Source organism: Rhinolophus hipposideros (genome assembly GCF_964194185.1).
Source record: "Rhinolophus hipposideros genome assembly, chromosome: 18".
Classification (NCBI taxonomy): domain Eukaryota; kingdom Metazoa; phylum Chordata; class Mammalia; order Chiroptera; family Rhinolophidae; genus Rhinolophus; species Rhinolophus hipposideros.
The window spans coordinates 31,398,425-31,415,503 of NC_138064.1; the positions used below are offsets into that span (position 1 = coordinate 31,398,425).

Below are 17,079 nucleotides of genomic sequence, written 5' to 3' on the forward strand. Positions count from 1 at the left end.
TTTCCCTAAGACATGATGAGTTCCCTGAGTGCACATTATTGCTGCCTTGCTGTGTCTTGTTCAGAAAACAGGAGAGCAGGATGGTCTCACCAATCCCCAGAACTCCAGGACTCACTCAGGGACTTGAGTCCACAGGCCAGAAAACGAGATGTGCACTCAAGCTACCCCTCAACTCCAGGCATGTCTTCTTAAGCAAAGCCATTAGACATACTGTGTAGTCAGCCTTATTTATGTTTCCCCTTATGTACTGACTTGGTCGGTAAACATAAACTTAAATACCCCAATTGTCCTTTAACTCTTGTTATATGATTCTCCTCTAGCAAATGGCATGTAAAAAGGAATCGTAAAATTCTTGGGAGCGTTGTCACACCTGAAAATTATGAGTGTCTGTTATCTCAGCACACATTGTACATTTTAGTTTCTTTGACTTGGTAAAAGGAAGAAGTTTGCTAACATCAGTGATTGGATATGGAATAAAGCCCAATACGAATTCAGAGAAAGCTAAGTTCCCCCCCAAAGACACTATTGTTGAGCTGGTGCTGGTGGTGGTGCTTTTTCTATTCTAACTTGCTGTGGAGGCTAAGAAGAAAAAAATAGAAAAGTAGACAAACGAAAAATAGAAAAGGTTACCAATCTTTGGCTCTCTTCTGAGGGATGTGACTCGGAAGATGACTTGATCATTTTCTTATAAAAGCCATATGGAAAGTTGACCTGTCTTCATTTATTTGTCTGTTTGTTCTGATGGTATGGCTTCCAGACTGGATTATTTCTTTGGGATGTTCAGGCAGTTACATTAGAAACAAAGTGTTTCTAAGGTACTTACCATGACCATGGCCCGGCATTTGGGGAAAAATGTTTTGTTGCTAAATTGAAAACCGCTAACAGTGTAAGACCACTGACTTCAAGTAATAAACAGGAACATTTTGTTTGGATTGGCAACCACTTTTCCTCACATCGGAATAAAAGTTATTTTTAGTAATGATTTCAGGGGGCATGATGTCATGTGCCCTATAAGTGCTCAATTAATTAAGTGACGCTGTTCATAGCCCTTGAAGTCGGAATCTCTGAAATATTGTTTTGAAACTATCAATAGTTATGGTGCCTAGGTTGAAAAAACCCACATATTTCCTTTAAAAGGAATCACTTGATATATCAATAAAACGACTATACTGTTCTCTTGTTCTTGACAGAATAAGCAAATTACGCACCTCCCTCTCCCCCAAAGAGAAAGCTATCCAATTTGACATAGCCTACACTCAAAAGCATTCAAAGGGACACATACTTTCTCTTGGTTAGGAATTTCTTCACACACTCCAAGGAAGAGAAAACAGCTTAATTCATGTATTCTATGATGCTCAGAGCTAAATTTTTTGCATTGCCAAAGCTTTAGTCACAGATAAATTATGGCGAGAGAGAGAGATAAATTAACACCCCTCATTTGTTATATTCAGTCTTCTGAACATTTAAGGTTTCAGGAATAAAAATGTTGAAAGGAACCCCATACTCTGGGATGGCCTGACTCTTAGCTTGCCCCATGCTGTGTGAGGTCCATAGCCAAATGGATTTCTCCCAGACCTTTTCCTGGCTGATAGGTATCAGATACTGTGAGGAGGTTGGGATGGGAACAGAAAGGTGGGTGAGGGTGCTTCTAGTGGGAGCTTTGATCTTTTAACTTTATGTCCAGTTCCGTAATTGTGCTTTCAAATGTAATTCTAGCTGCCAATTTACACTTTACCAGGGCTAAAGCTTATTTTTAGCTTCATTTCTATGGAAAATGTGCACTTTGCTCTTGATTGATAGTTATTATTTTGACAGTTAATACAGGTTTACCCAGTCAAGGCTTGTTTTAGTTGAAGGTGAAAATGGAAAAGGAAAAACAAAATTACTTCAACAGATTTTAGTATTTCTCTTTTTATTGCATTCGTTGTCTAACAACAATAATACTCATTGGCAAGAAGTTTATTTACACTAACAAATTAAATTTAATCACAGATTATTTTTAGATTGGTCAGAAAACAAAGAATATTTTGCTTTGAATGCCTCTGAAAACCAAAGAGTAAGAAATGTCATTTGAAATGGAACAATCTAGAGAAATACACATTAACCGAGCACAAGAGAACAATTCAGACGTGGCACTATTGTCTCTTCCATGCAAAGGATCAGACACCAAATGTACAAATTAAAAGTTTCAGATAACATGCTATCCATATTTATTGGACTTAAAATTATTTTCAAACAACTTTTTTTCCTTTATATAAAGAAAGATTAAAATAAATCAACTTCTTACAATGGAACAGAATTCATTCTCTCTCTTTTTTCGTTTTTCAGCTGGTCAGTTCTGTTAGTGATATGTAGCAGGTATACCAGTGGTTTAATTGCGACACCATTAAAAAATACAAAAGCAGTAGTGATGACCATAAATAATATTAAGGAAAACACACATAAATATTGAAGGGATTTCACTAAGCACTAACTAAATCCGATGTTGTTGGGAGGTGTTATCTAGCTGGACTTCCTCTTAATTCCCACTTTTTAAGGTAATTTAGCTATTGTTGGCCCATTGTTCTTTCATGGATGAAAGATTAAATCCTTAACAGAAAACCTGGGTGTGTGAATAAAATAGCTGAGAGAAACACAAGTGTACACCTTCCAACAACATACTCACACTCATATATCCACTTGGGTCATATTTGGCAATGACCTTATCATGCCATCACTCTGCAAAAGAAGAAAATAAATGGTCATATGATGGCTAGCTGCCATCAGAGAGCCAGTAGTTAATTATGCATCACAGCTACCAAATATGTTGTAGTAGAGCATGAGCGAATGCACAAGAACACACAGTGCAATGTTTAGCCAAGGAAACTGCAGTCTGCAGTTAAAAATGCCCAAAGCTGCATAAACTTCTGAGTTACAACTCAGCAATGTGCAATGTTGACATCAAAGCATTAACCAAATATTTGAGGAAATTTTATCTTACTAAAATACCAAGTTTCTAATAAATCAATTTTACCAAAATATATAAACATGTAGAAGGATAAGTGCATTTAGTAGAAGAAATACATTAAAAAAAATCTCTTCAAATTTTATGAGCCATTCAATGTCTACACAACACAAACAGTGGCAATAAAGCTATGATTACTGCTCTGGTTCTGACATTACCAAGTTCCACATATGCTATCTATTTTTTTATGCCATGTCATTGCAGTGTGTGTGTGTTTAAGGTGGGAGATGCAGTCCCACATATGTAGTTCTGTATATCTACACAAGTGGCATGCACAATATTGAGAAGTTGCCTCTTGTTCTCTTATTCCTTACCTCTTATTCATTCTTGAATCCCTAGCAGTTTGGGGTTGGGATTGCTGTAGGGCCAAGGATTGGAAATCATGGTTTTTTTTTTCCTTTCTCACCCTGTAGATCTGAAAGCAGGTCATGTGCTGTATTTGGTCCACATATTACATATGTGAGCCTTCAAGTAACCACCATGCCCTCCACACATCCACCCAGGATTTCATTTTCCAGGGGGAACTGATTCTGTAGGCTTTTTCTGTGCCCTCTGACTTCTCGGTTGGGTCTATTCTATCCTGCTACAGTATGTTATTCAAAGACTACCTGTGTAGTGTATGGTGTTATTCCCCCCGTCCCCCCCCCCCCAGTGTTTGGACCAAGACTAAATTTCCTGAGACTTTAAGTTTCTAAAACAAATATAAATGAATCTGCCTGCACACCCAGATTGTTTTCTTGGAGTGAATCGCTATAGCACGTAGACTTTTTACAAACATTGCTGTCTTTAGAAATTGACTTCCCACCCCGTCATCATAATGCAAACAATTCTGGTAGAAAATATGAACATTTTAACTCTGAACTTCATCCTTAAATGCTTAGCGTCAGAAGAGTATACAGGTAGACCCTTGATTAAAGATACATTTGAAAAGATACTTTAAAAAGCCTGGTCTTTTCTTTCCCATTTTACTTTTTTATTCAGAAAGCACTGAGGACTTAAGTAAGTGACATGATCCCTAGAGACCGCTGTCCAACAAAGTGAAATGCACCTCATCTGCAGCTATATAGGGACACTACAGAATTGTTGGGACACCTCTGTTTAAAATATTCTTGACTATTATTGGTAAACACTGGGTTTCTTCTCTTGAGGCTTGGCCTCTGTGACCTTTAACACTTATGAACGAGTCAGAAAATCTATAGAAATGCAGACTTTCATTTACCTTTTAAAATGTAATTTTAAAGCACATGTTAATCCAATTACACAAGGAACCTAGACAAGAATTCTTTGTTTTCAGCACAAACCATAAAGGCTAAGTAAGGTGCTAGATCAAACAACCCAGGGCTATTTTTGTAGACTGGGCCTGGGATATCTTAAGATTTCAGGCTGGAGATGACAGGACAAAAGGCAGTGGCAAGGGTTAATTTGCCTCATTGTCCCATCCTCTTGCCACTTTGTCCCCAACAACTTCAAGGAAGTATGTGTTCCCATTTCATGCCCCTTAAAAGCTGAGTTTGGCATCAGCACCTATCATTCTGCGATCGTGAACTGCTGTGGGTTAAAAATGCTTACGTGATGTTGAGGGTGTGAAACCCATGTCAACCCCAGCTAAAGGAGAACAGCACAGAATAACTTTATTGTCATGCAAGTTAAGGTAGACTTCATCTGTGTGTCAGAATGGGCAAAATTAGGTTTCTGCCCGAATGTATCACTCTGCAGTAACTTCTGATTCAAGCAAAAAAAAAAAATAAAATAAAATAAAAAAGAATTAGATAACTATTACATAAACTGTAGGTTACTTTAAAGGAGATAGTCTTCAATAACGTAATTCTGTTATAGAACTAAAGTCCTTTAATGGAAAGCCCTGACCCAGACACTCCGCTCACACACCGCTCTGTCCACAGCTGGGCCTCCCCATGCATCCCCTGCCCCCAAAGCATTACCGAAACCCACAAACACTTTTGGTGATTGTTAGAGTCACACAGAGCTGTCATTTAGGGAATATAATTCATACTAACCAGATATTCCCTTTTTGTTCCTTTTCTGATAAATAAGAAAATTGCAAAGTCTTTAAGGTTCATGAAGCAACAATTGTGTAAAATTGCATGGACACTGAAAACCACTAGAATTGAAGTGGGAACTGTGTGAGACACTGGAACCTCGGTTAGGCATCATGCACTAGAGTCAGTTAAAAAAATAACAGGAAACAAAATGCTCACAAGATCGGAGGTCCTTCACTTCGTTTTCATACCCTTTTATCAGTCAGTTTACATTTTATCCTCTGTCGGACAATCAAATCAAGTGCCTCTTATAATTTCAGCAGTTTTAAGTAGTATCATTAAAAATAACTCACGAAGATCTAAAATTACTATATTTAACTTAAAAAATCAAAATAGTTATAACACAAACTAAATGATTTGAGGAATCACAATTTGATTAATATTGTCGGTTAGTCATTGACCTAAACATTGGAAGTGTACCAATAAATTTAAGACAAAGGACAATACTTCTAAGACATTTTAGAAAATGCAATATAATAGATCATAAATTATGTGCAGAGACTATGAGACTTCTAGACATTCCCAGTATATACATCCATTTTCAAATATTACCAAAGTGTAAACATAACTTAAGATAATCATCCTTCTATTTCCAATCTTAAAATGAATACAGTGAAACTTCCAGTGTGATCCAGATCATTTTTTTCAAAGAGAAGCAAAAATTTACAATAGCAAGCACTAGTATTACCAGATTTTAACTAATTTAGTCTTTAGTATTAGAAAAGATTTGCTGGATTTGGTAGTTCATTAATAGTGATTCCTTGTTTCTCATGATATTAATAAATAGCAAAGCACCACACATTTCAAAATATTAATAGAGTATCCAGTATGGCAGTTTCATTATCATACCCCAAATGAAGATAAGACAGGAAAACATACATAGTGATTTTGATAATTGTAAAGCACAATGTTACTTTATGATGGTGTTTCTGAGGATTGGTGACAAAAGAACTGAAGCTTAACAGACAATACTCTGTCACTGAAAAGGAAATGGGCCTTAGGGAAAGAACAGAATTATAAATATCTAGTTTAGACAATTCCAGATTTCAGATATTCAGACAAGCGAAAAAATAAAATAAAATCACAATGTTCTAAAGAGAGAGAGAACTATATGGGCAGGAGCCCCTTTACATTGTGTGTTAGCTCCAAAAGCCTCCCCACCACGCTCTGCGTACATAACATTTCCAGTGGAAGATAGGGATCCAGACACCCCAAGTAGTAAAGGAAGTAGAATACTTGTCCAAGAAGTTGTTTGACCTCAACCCTTATTGTAAAACTCGTCCTTTGGAAAGTCTATGACCTCATTTTTAGAGTTACTGCAGCAAAGAGAACGAGATACATAAGCATAAAAAGCAAAACAACAACAAGAAGAAAACCATCATTTCATATTTCTCAAGAAATTGTCTCCTCCTCTGCCCCAGTCTCCTGCCCTTGGATTAGTTTGATGAAATACTGAAATCCTTAACACTGGCTTTGAAATATGCCTAACTGCCTCCACTGTAGACTGTATCCTATGTACTTTCTTAAACTTTAAGTGTAAAGTGTAAATCTCTAAAGAATGGAAGAGAATGGCTCAGAAAAACCATTCAAAGCATCTCTAAAATGTAACTGACAGCTTTCCTTTGTGGGAACATCCTGTGTGCTCAATAAAATTGCTTCTCTGGTTGATTGTTACTCAAATTTAAATTTTTTTTCGAATTGGTATTTCTATTTTTCTTAAAAGTACATTTGTTAAAACACTAACTGAGCCCACTTGGGAAATCTTGAGTAGAAAATATGTGACGAGTTCCTGACTGTGTCACAGTCAGGCTGAAGACTAGCCGGAATGTTCCCCAGGAGAGGAAACCTGAAAGTGTTGGTTTCCTCAAAAATCAATTTCCTGTTCAATTTGTTGGGGCAAAAAGGAATTTTGCTGTGTGTGTCAGTGTTGCTGAAAATACTGAACATGCAGTGGTAGCAAAGTAAACAACAGATCCCACTATCCCATGGCTGCATTAACATCTGAAGTTTTCCTTTGTTTGGCTAAATCTGGAGGCTAAATGTTACCCTCAGAACCCCAAGGTAATACCCACATCCACATTCTTAAGGCTTTTCTTCCTTCTGGGGTTAACAAATAATCATAATTCTTTTTTCTCTTTCAGATACCCAGCAAGCAGAGCAGTGGGCTCGCCTGTGGCCACAGTAGGTGGTTATGTGGCAGAGTGCCCACATTTCCACGGTGGGGTTGTCTCACTGTCCAGACACAGAAATGAGGGGAACTTCCCCACATGCTGGAGTACATGCTGCAGCCCAGATCTCCTGGCAGAGTCGTGCTCTCAGTCATGAGGCTACATGCCACTGACCAGGGTCAGCATCCCAGACCGGAAATTCATGGCCCTCCATTAACCCCAGGGTGTGTCACGCACTTGTCAGGCAGGGTCATGCTGGTTCTGTCAATGACACAACCCACCCAGCACAACACAAGATGTTGGTAAGTAAGAGAGAAACATAGTTACTTTGCATCTCTCACAAATGAGCTCCTCGGTTTGTTTAAGAAACTAAAGGTGGTTTGGGATTATTTCAGCAGGTTAAAATTAAGAGTGCATTCTGTTATTGCAGAAAACGCAGTTATTCAACACACGGTTCCCCAGTCGGCCTAGAGCACAGTACCCCTATCATCAGTTCCTTCTTCATCCTCCAGAGGAGAGCAGGGCAGCAACAGGTGGAGACCCTCTCAGGAAGTGAGTGTGAGTTAGGGCTCACCGGCTCCCTCTGTGGTCACTGTCATCTTTTCCGTCTTTTTAGACTTCCTCTGCATTTGTTCCTGCTCCTTCCTCCGCAGCTTTTCTCTCTGTTTCTCCATTTTTTCTTGAGCCTTCCGAGCCTTCTCTAGAGACACCTTCATTTCCTTGAGTTTTTTCTTGACCACTGCTCGGTCCTGGGATGAAGTCATTCCAAGAGCCTAAGAAAGAAATATAAACTGAATATAAACTAATGACCTCTCTGCTTATGGTGAGGTAGACGTCACAGTATGTTCAAACTCAGAAAATAATTTAAACATACTTGAAGAGGTAAAAACTGAGGAAGAGGTCATCACATTTGCCAAAAATCTACATACTGGGGGAATTAAGCTTTATTTGCTCTTTTGTTGTTTGACATCCCTAGCACAGTATACACTGAAGCTCATTTAGTAAATGCTTCCCAAATTGGTAATGAATGAGTGAATGAATGAAAAACAGGAAACAATTCCGCTTATCCAACCTTTAGGCTGTAGACGTTTACAGGTAAAAGTATTGCTAAACTCATCAATATTTTCTAAAGATAAGAGTGGAGGACCCCTGCTGCCTCTAAGAAGGGCAGGAAGAATTGACATGGCTTCTTTTCTACCAATGCATTTATTTAGAAAATGAGGACCAAAAAATGCCGGCCAGAATGCTCATGTCAGCATGGCTAGCCATTCTTTCCCTGTAGGCAGACCTATACCGGAAACTTGCTCATAATGAGGTTGCTCAATGAGCTTGGAATTCAGAATAGGGGGAGTTGGTTCCGTACTTCAGATGTTTCGTGACCTTCAGAATAAACGGTGGGATGCATCCATCTACCCCCCCCCACCCCCCCAGGGACGCCTTGTCAGTGGGGCCTTCATATTCCCAGGCTATTGACTGATCTCTAACCTTTTCAAGACTGTCAGGACACACTCATCTGCCCGTCAGCCCAGCAGGGGGCTGAAGTTGCGGTTGAAGAGCTGGCTATAATCTCCTTTTGCCCTCTTTCCACAGGGATGGGTGCCATCTCAGTTTCTAAAACAGATGGACTGGATGGAGGAAAATGAGAGTGTGATGAAGGGCGAGGGCAGACATGGCCTGCACATATTTGGAGAAGAAAGTTCTGGGGAAAACATCATCCCAGTTTTGGAGCAGAGTGCAGGGAAGAGAGGGAATGGAGGAAAAATGACTAAAGAAAGGAAGATTCATGGGTTTTAACTCTAATGTAATGAAAGAGTCCACACTGGTCATTATAAAAACCCATACTACATAAGAAGTAAGCTAATACACGGACCACGTGCTACTAGGTGGAGCGATGGAGTGAGTTCCTAGCTCTCCCACCCAGCAGCCTACCTACTGTTTAAACCCTTAATGACTTTCCAAAACTTCATTTACTACTCAGAAATAACTAATGTCCTTTTTGCCGACCATTGATGAGAATTACCTCTCAGATATGCAGAATGCTCTTATCTAATGAAAACATGGTAGGTGCTACCAGCAATACAAATTATACCGGATACCTGAACACAGACATACGATTCTTTACCTTAAGTTTATTTCCATCCAACTGCAGGAGTTGCTCTCCAGTGATGTTTTGGGCGCTGAATTCAGATACATACTGCTCCAGATTCAGGCTCATTAGCCAGTGAGAGACCTGCTGCACACTCCACTCGGGAACAGCCCGGTTCTGACACTGGCTGTGTTTGGGGGACTGTCCGTCATCAAGGATCTGAGGTAGGAAGGTTACACAGTGTTGTTAAAAGGCCGAAACGCGATGGATCAGCATGGCATATCATGCTGTCAAAAGGAATTTTTTGCCTCCTAGAGCCATGTTTATTTTTAAACCATAAAATAAGCCAATGGTTCTAGTGTGTGTAACACACATATGCAGTTAACATCTACATGTTTTTAGGTACTCAGAAATTTAAAAATCCCCCCAAATAAAAGAGCATTATTAATGTAAGTCTTGATTTTGAAAAATGCACTCTAATATTGCAAGCTTTGACATTAAAGCACCTCAGAAAGATGATCTGGCGCAGCAAACAAACGTTTCATTCATCTCTATATGCAATGCATCACCCTGCATCTATCCTCTGAGAAGACATTGGAGATACGTAACAATACATTTAAAAATATTGAGGTATCTTTCACTTAGGAGAGCATTAAGCCCTAGGCATTCTTAGGGGAAATTTCACAGCCATTATTTCATTTGAGCAGCAAGCAAGCCTATGAGGAATGGAGGACAGGCAGTATCCATAATTACTTTTAACAAATGAGGAAACGGAGGCTGAGAAGTCTGCAGATCTGTCCAATGCAGAATGTTACTTTTCATAGCTCAAAGGGCAGCTGGTTCCTAGAACCACTAAACTGAAAGATGAAGACAATGACAGATAGTTCTGGGAGGAGAAACCGAAGTCACCTCAGTGACCCGCAGGGGAAACACACAGAGGGGATGGATAAGCCGAGATGAAGGCAAAGGAGGTGGAACACAGTGGACGGTGTCAGATAATGGTGATGGGGGATTCAGGTGGAATGTGGAGATCCTCCTGGCTCGGGAATACTTTTTAAACTGAGGTATAGACAGGGGCAGAGAGTAAAACTACTTAACACAAGGAACTCCTCCACTACCGAGGAAAGTGCTCTTGTATTGTTTGATTTTTAAATCATCTGCAAAGAGAGAAAACGTTCAAACAACACCAAATAAGCCACCACGCACAGCCCACTGATAGCTCACCTCGTCATCTATCATATCCAGGCTCTGAGTGAGGGAGCAACAAAGGAATCAAAAAGAAAAGCGTTATAGAAACAGGAGACACAACATATGAGGTACAAAGTTTGAATAAAATTAAAATCACGCCAAGCCTGATAATATGGGTAGAAAAATTGAAGAGGAAAAAGAAATTTTACAAAAGAAAAATCATGTTAGAAAGGAATAACTAAAAACAAATATTTAGAGCAAAACTATCTTTACTTACAGTGCCTCTCCCCGTCCCACCCACTCCAAATATTGGCATTTCTTTCCTCTATCTCTTGGGGCACTAAGTTAATCACTAATGTAATTTCCTGCCTCTCTTGTATACATTTATCTCCTGGGAATTCTTAGCAATGCTATTTTGACCCTGGCTTCTAAATTAGTGATTCTTACCCAGTTCTTCCTCATCGGAACTCTACTTCTCCCCTCTCCACCATTGCGATTCTCAATTAGGGGCCACGCCCAACTCAGAGGGAATATCAGAATCTTAGGGTAGGGGTGATGGTGGGGAAGAAGAGGGAGAAAAGGAACAGAGGATCTGGAAACTGTGTGATTTCTGAGCTGTTTCCTATGCTTGCTCTCCACTCCCCAGCCACCCACTGCCATACCTCTGTTGAGAGTCACCCAATTAAGTCAGACAAAGTCCAAGTATATAATAAGGGAGCTCCCTTGACATCTTAAAGGGGCTGAGAAATAATACTTTGCTTTCATGGTAAGACAGAGAAGGAGAGAAATCAAATATAAAACTATGGTCTCGATGATGCCCATGGAAAATCTACCTCAAAAACACTTTCCGGGGTGATAATTCACGGGTAACATGTATGTCTGAGAAAGCGGTTCTATTGTTGAGTGCCATGAGCATACCTCATCAGAAGAGAGCGCTAAGGACTGAGAGAGCCCTGGTGTTTTGGGTTCTGCTCCTAGGCCGCTTAAGTCTGCCGAACTGGTGCTACTGGGGCTGAAGTCATCATTGAAGGTGAAATTCTGTAAAAATAAATGAAGCTCAGTGTTAAGTGAGCAACATGAATGAACCAGAGGTAGGTATGTTTGCAAGTTCTAATAAGGTTATTTTTAAGTAATCTTAGAAAAAATTCATTTTGGGTTTGGTGATGACCTTCAGTCAGGCAGTGGTTGAGCACTGCACCTTCTGAGGTTAATATGGGATTCTGGGTGCTTTCTCCATCAGATGAATGGATAGGTGTTTTGGAGAAATGATTCTTCAGTCTCTCTTCAAGGGTACAGCATTCATTATCCTCTGCAACTGCTCAGAGGGGTAATATTAATGAGTCTCTCTTCTTTGACCCTAATCATGTTGAGTTAACAGTGTTAAGTGAAAATACAAGATGGTGTGGAGAGCCTGAGTTATTAGGAACAGATGGCAATCCATATGAGAAAGGTAGCTTGGGTATCCCCTGGGAAGCATAGCTTGCTGTTGGCTGCGATAAATGCTGTAAGAAATGGCAGATCCTTTCCTGGATATAACCTTCAAGAGGATGAGTTCCGGGGGAGGTCACAGTCTGACACTACATTAGTAGTTACACGCTCAAGTGTAATGCTCACATGGTACCAGACAAGTACCAGAGAGGCTGCCGCATGAACAGACACACATTCACAAACAATCACCTGGGGGCAGGGGGAGGGTGGGGGGCATATAAATAAAACTTCCCCAGTACTTCATTAAAATGTTCAGTGAATATTAAAGTCAAAAGAAATTCACAATGACTACTTAGCTGCATTCATGAACACATTTTAAACCAAATCTGGAGTCTCTCCACCGTCAGATAATGGTACGATTATTTGAGTAACATTGAGATATATCAGATCCAATACTGAAAATGTTTCCAGGCCAAAGTGGTCTATTGCTATCAAAACTCCTTTTCTAATTCTAGAATGACTGGCTTCCCAGGGGCTCCCAGCACTTGACCAACACCATCTTGTTTCATATTCCACTTCCTTAGAAATTGGACTGTTAGTTTTCCATTAGGTTCCCTTGTATTGGGTTTAGTTGGTTGTTAAGAATAAATGCCATGTCAGAGGCTGGAGAATTCAGTACCAAACAAACTCCAAGGTTTGGTCAATCTTCAAAAAAGGAGACTACATCAGAACACGCGGAGTTAGGCTAGCAGAACATTTAAGCCAGAGGGCATTTAACGCAGCACATTACCATTTGATACTATCAGGGGAGATACAGCCCCAAACCCCGTCAAAACCCTGTGAGCTGTTTACATCAAGAAAGGAATTAAATTCGAGGAATATTAAGCAGACATTTCTGTTTGAAAAAGAAAAGTGAACATAGATACATAAAAGGAGACCAAATATGTGAAAGTTAGCCACCATATGTGTTTCAATAAAATTGTTAGAGAAGGTTTGCAGCGTCATGCTGGAAATAACCATCATGCATTAAAAACAACAGCATCCATGCACATGATTCCTAATTCTGTTCAAGGTGAAGAACCTTCAGGATAGAGATACAACAGTTGTTGGACATGGAAGTCTGATTTAAAAGAAGAAATAAGTAAGGGTGCTATGTCAGCAATGGTTTGTTTTAAAGAGTTTCATTTAGATGTACTGAACTGATATTCAGTCCCAAATTTATTTGTTTTCCAGTAAATCTTGAAAAGCGCAGCAAAAGTAGTTTTGTAACGTAATTTAAAGTGGAATACTTGGTAAACAGATCTATCATACACTATCCCATGATTCAAATGCATCTTTCCCAGCATGGCTTAACTGTCAAACGGAGATTAAATAGCAATATGTGTAAAGACAGGTAACCAAAGATTAACACACAATCTAGAATGGAACAGTATTAAAGAAGGTGGTGGTTAAATGAGGCTTTCTTTTTCCCCACACAGGAAATACCATGCACTGTTTATTGCAGTGTTATCACATTGGTGTCTCGGATCCAGAGCATACACACAAGTTGAGAATGCTTTCCAAAGATTGAAGAGAAGGAAGAGATTGGGGGTTTTCTTGTTTGCTTTTTTAATCCATGTATTTTTCTACCTTGGACCCCTTTTTATCTGAAATTAGAGTTTCAGGAGAAGGCTGTAGGGGACTTGTGGATGAAGGCAGGTTCGTGAAGGAATAGCATCCTTTCCGGCTGTCATTAAACCACGAGAAAGGCATGCAAGGCGAGCGAGGGGAGGCCTGAGCTGCAGAGGATGGCTTCGGTTTCCAGTGTCCCAGCCTGCCTCTGAAGATCCTGTTTTATGAAAAAAAAATAATAGGTGTGTCAGACAAAGAAAGGGCCGGTGGCAAACTTACGTAACTTCTGAAGAGACACTGGATATAGTTTGAAGTAACAGTTTGAGAAACTGTTCTACACAACAGCTAAGAGTAAATATTTTGCCCTTTCGACTAGAACATCAATCTTAATTGTTATCTTTTTTACATCTAAACAGATTCTGTAACAATAAGTGATATTTTCATATTGCTATTGCCATCGTGAATTTTAAGGAACTGTGCCTAATAAATGTGGATGAATTAAAATCAGGGAGGACCATAGTCATCCAATAAAGCATTCCCTTTATTTGGGTCATACATCAGTGCCTCACTGCTAGTGACACTTAGCTCATAACCGGCATTCTTTTCTGGCCTCATCTGAACACATGTTCCCAAGAGTCTAAACTTCAGAAAATGATATTTTTAAATAATTTGGGAAGTTCAGGGCTCCTGATACTTTGAGCAGAACACACACTTTATTGGTTTTTCATCATCATCTTGGTGCCTTTTCATTGAAGCACCAGACCGGAAGTCTTAATAATCTTTTTGGAGATCCAGGTTTTATCACCTCCTAAGGACATGGCCTTGGGTTTTCTCTCAGCCTCTATTTCCTCATCTGTAAAAGCTGGATATTTTATGTATCTCACATATGGGTAAGAATTAAATAATATGTGTGATTATTAAGAATTAAATAACAGGTGATGTAATGTTGTAAAAGTGCTTTGAACACTGTAAAAGTACAATGGTCTATGTTTATTATTTAACATTTAAAGGATTCAAAAGCATTTGAGAAACAGTTTGAAAGCAGGTATTCTTAACATCTTGCACATTTATATTTATGTTTTGGTCAGAGGAAAATAATCATCATGAGTTGAGGCAGGAATGGGCAGTAGTTTCCGTGCATCTTGGAAGAAGTCACCCTTAATATGTCCAACAGACATTGGATTGCAATGTCTATTGTTTGCTAGCTGTTGATGTAATGACAGGAAAGAGATTCCCTTTCAATTAAAAGTTCATCAACACCATAGCTAGACAACTTATGTCCCACATGGATACTGAATATCAACCTTCTCACATCTCATTTCAAGTATTTTGAACTATTTCTAGTTTACATAAATAGTATAACTCCTAACAATTCCTGTTCATTTCCAAAGAATACTCTGAGAATCAAATGGGACAATAAACATAAAGCCATCTTGTAAACTGTAAAGCATTGTACAAATGAAAAGGGATTGTAAGAATGGTAACTAAAGAGAATGAAGTCAGTGAAGTTTTGATAAAACACTAAGATCATAGGTTGGGTGAGCAAAATTGTTAGTCACTCTAAGAATTCCGGAAGATCTGATGATTTGAATGGTGTAAAAAAGGGGGGAGGGGGCGGGGTCTGCTAGGATACTAGAGAAAGACTCACCAGAGATGTATCAACCTTCAATTTCAACCTAAAGTTTAAACAAAAACCAAAAACAAAAACAAAATTTTGTATCCTTAAATCCAGTTATTACTATCAAAAGATGGAGAAGAGAGGTATAATAACTGAACGTTATTAACTGAAGTAAACATGCTCGCAGAGTGTGACCAGTCTTCTGTAAGAAGTCCTTTTTATGCCTGGGTTGAGGAACAGTGCAGTGTTTCCCAAACAAGTCTGATAAGAATCATCTGGGAAGCTGTTCCAATGCAGATTCCTGGACACCCACACTTACTGAATTAGAATTTGGGGGAAAGGAAGGGAGGCGTTAACCTGGAATCTATTTTAACACATATCTGAGCTGACTCTCAAAGTTTTTAATATCTATACTTAATTAATACTATCTGAAATGCAAATATGAGGCTTCTGGAACAGAATAGGTGTATTACAGAAAATTATTGCACTGGCTCCCTGAACCCTAATTTCCTCTTTCCAGGATGACATAACGAGAACCAGTTGTTATCCTATACTTGGACTACACTGTAGATGAGAAATCTAAAAAATATGAATCTGGATGGTTATATAGGAGAGGGACAGCTGTGTCCCCCCTCTCACCCCCAGAAAGAGAAACCTTATATCCTTAATATCAACAAATATTAGGCTGGTGCAAAAGTAATTGCTGTTTTTGCATTTTTTAACCTTTTCAACCGCAATTACTTTGGCACCAACCTAAGACAACTTGGGAAGGATCTTGGGTTCTTAGCTTTGTAAAGTAATATATGTCCTACTGTGTTTCCCTGAAACTAAGACCTAGCGGGAAATCAGCTCTAATGCGTCTTTTGGAGCAAAAATTAATATAAGACCGGGAATTATTTTACTATAAGACCGGGTATAATATATAATATAATGCAACGTAATGTAATATAACATAATATAACATAATATAACGTAATACAACGTAATATAATACAATACCGGGTCTTATATTAATTTTTGCTCCAAAAGACGCATTAGAGCTGACTGTCGGCTAGGTCTTATTTTTGGGGAAACATGGTAGTTCCCCCTGCATCTCTAGCTTTACAACCTTGGAATGTCTCCATGGAGATGGGTCTCATCTCCCACTCCCCATCCCCAACTACATACCTGTGGGGAGATAAGTCTCTCTGCAGATCTCACTACCTAGCTGTCATAATTTAACTTTTAGGACTGGTCTTTTATGTCAGGTCCCATATTCTAGTAAAAATGCTCAAAAAACTCCAATTGTGCAGAAACAAAAATATTTTCTCTGTAGTCTCACACTCATTAACTGGGCATATTTGAGATAAACTGGACTTGATGATTATTTCCCCTTTGGCTATACATTTCTGTAATCAAAGTAACATGGGAAATCAATCTTTAAAGAAGTTCATTGACAATTCAAATAAGGTATGGCAGAGCTTCTATATATGGATACTGTTTCAAAGTTTATCAATAGGCTATTATTAACGATAGCATGACTATCTTGTCCTACTCCTAAGTGAAAAGTGAACTGCCTTTGTAACAATGCTTTTAGAGTAATCACCCCCACTTAAAAAAAAATTTTAAAAGGCAGAAAATAAGAATATTGTGTTCTAATTTTTGTCATTCTAATGACTTTATGAAACGGACTTTTGGTAGGTCAAATCCTGGCCGGGCAACATTTCAAACAAAATCTGAAGACCACATCTAAACTCTTTCATAACATTCTCACTGTCAGAAAAATATTCAAGACTGATAATTCCAGGTGGACTTGTACATCCAGCACTGACAACTGGCCTGGAGGCCGCAATGTCAGCATGATGAAGGAGATCCCTGAAGCTGAGCCTCAGGTGATATCCAGAGGCTTCCAAAGATAACGGAAGATAATGGAAGGCGTG

The 17,079-nt window shown here is 39.0% G+C and overlaps 1 protein-coding gene across 9 annotated transcripts in view; it reads right to left on the reverse strand.

Annotated features, from left to right (window-relative positions):
- Positions 1-3,988: 3,988 nt before the first annotated feature.
- Positions 3,989-17,079, reverse strand: part of PPP1R9A (protein phosphatase 1 regulatory subunit 9A) — a 266,446-nt gene continuing 253,355 nt past the window's right edge. For 6 of the 9 annotated variants that reach the window (XM_081080102.1, XM_081080106.1, XM_081080104.1 and 3 more), the window contains 5 exons: positions 13,561-13,759; positions 11,422-11,541; positions 10,540-10,563; positions 9,352-9,534; positions 3,989-8,002 (listed from right to left, as the gene is read on the reverse strand). In XM_081080102.1, the coding sequence (XP_080936228.1) occupies positions 7,793-8,002; positions 9,352-9,534; positions 10,540-10,563; positions 11,422-11,541; positions 13,561-13,759 (736 nt within the window). In that variant the 3' untranslated portion in view covers positions 3,989-7,792. The remainder of the gene's footprint in view (positions 8,003-9,351; positions 9,535-10,539; positions 10,564-11,421; positions 11,542-13,560; positions 13,760-17,079) is intronic. The other 3 variants (XM_081080108.1, XM_081080107.1, XM_081080103.1) reach the window with 2 other exon arrangements.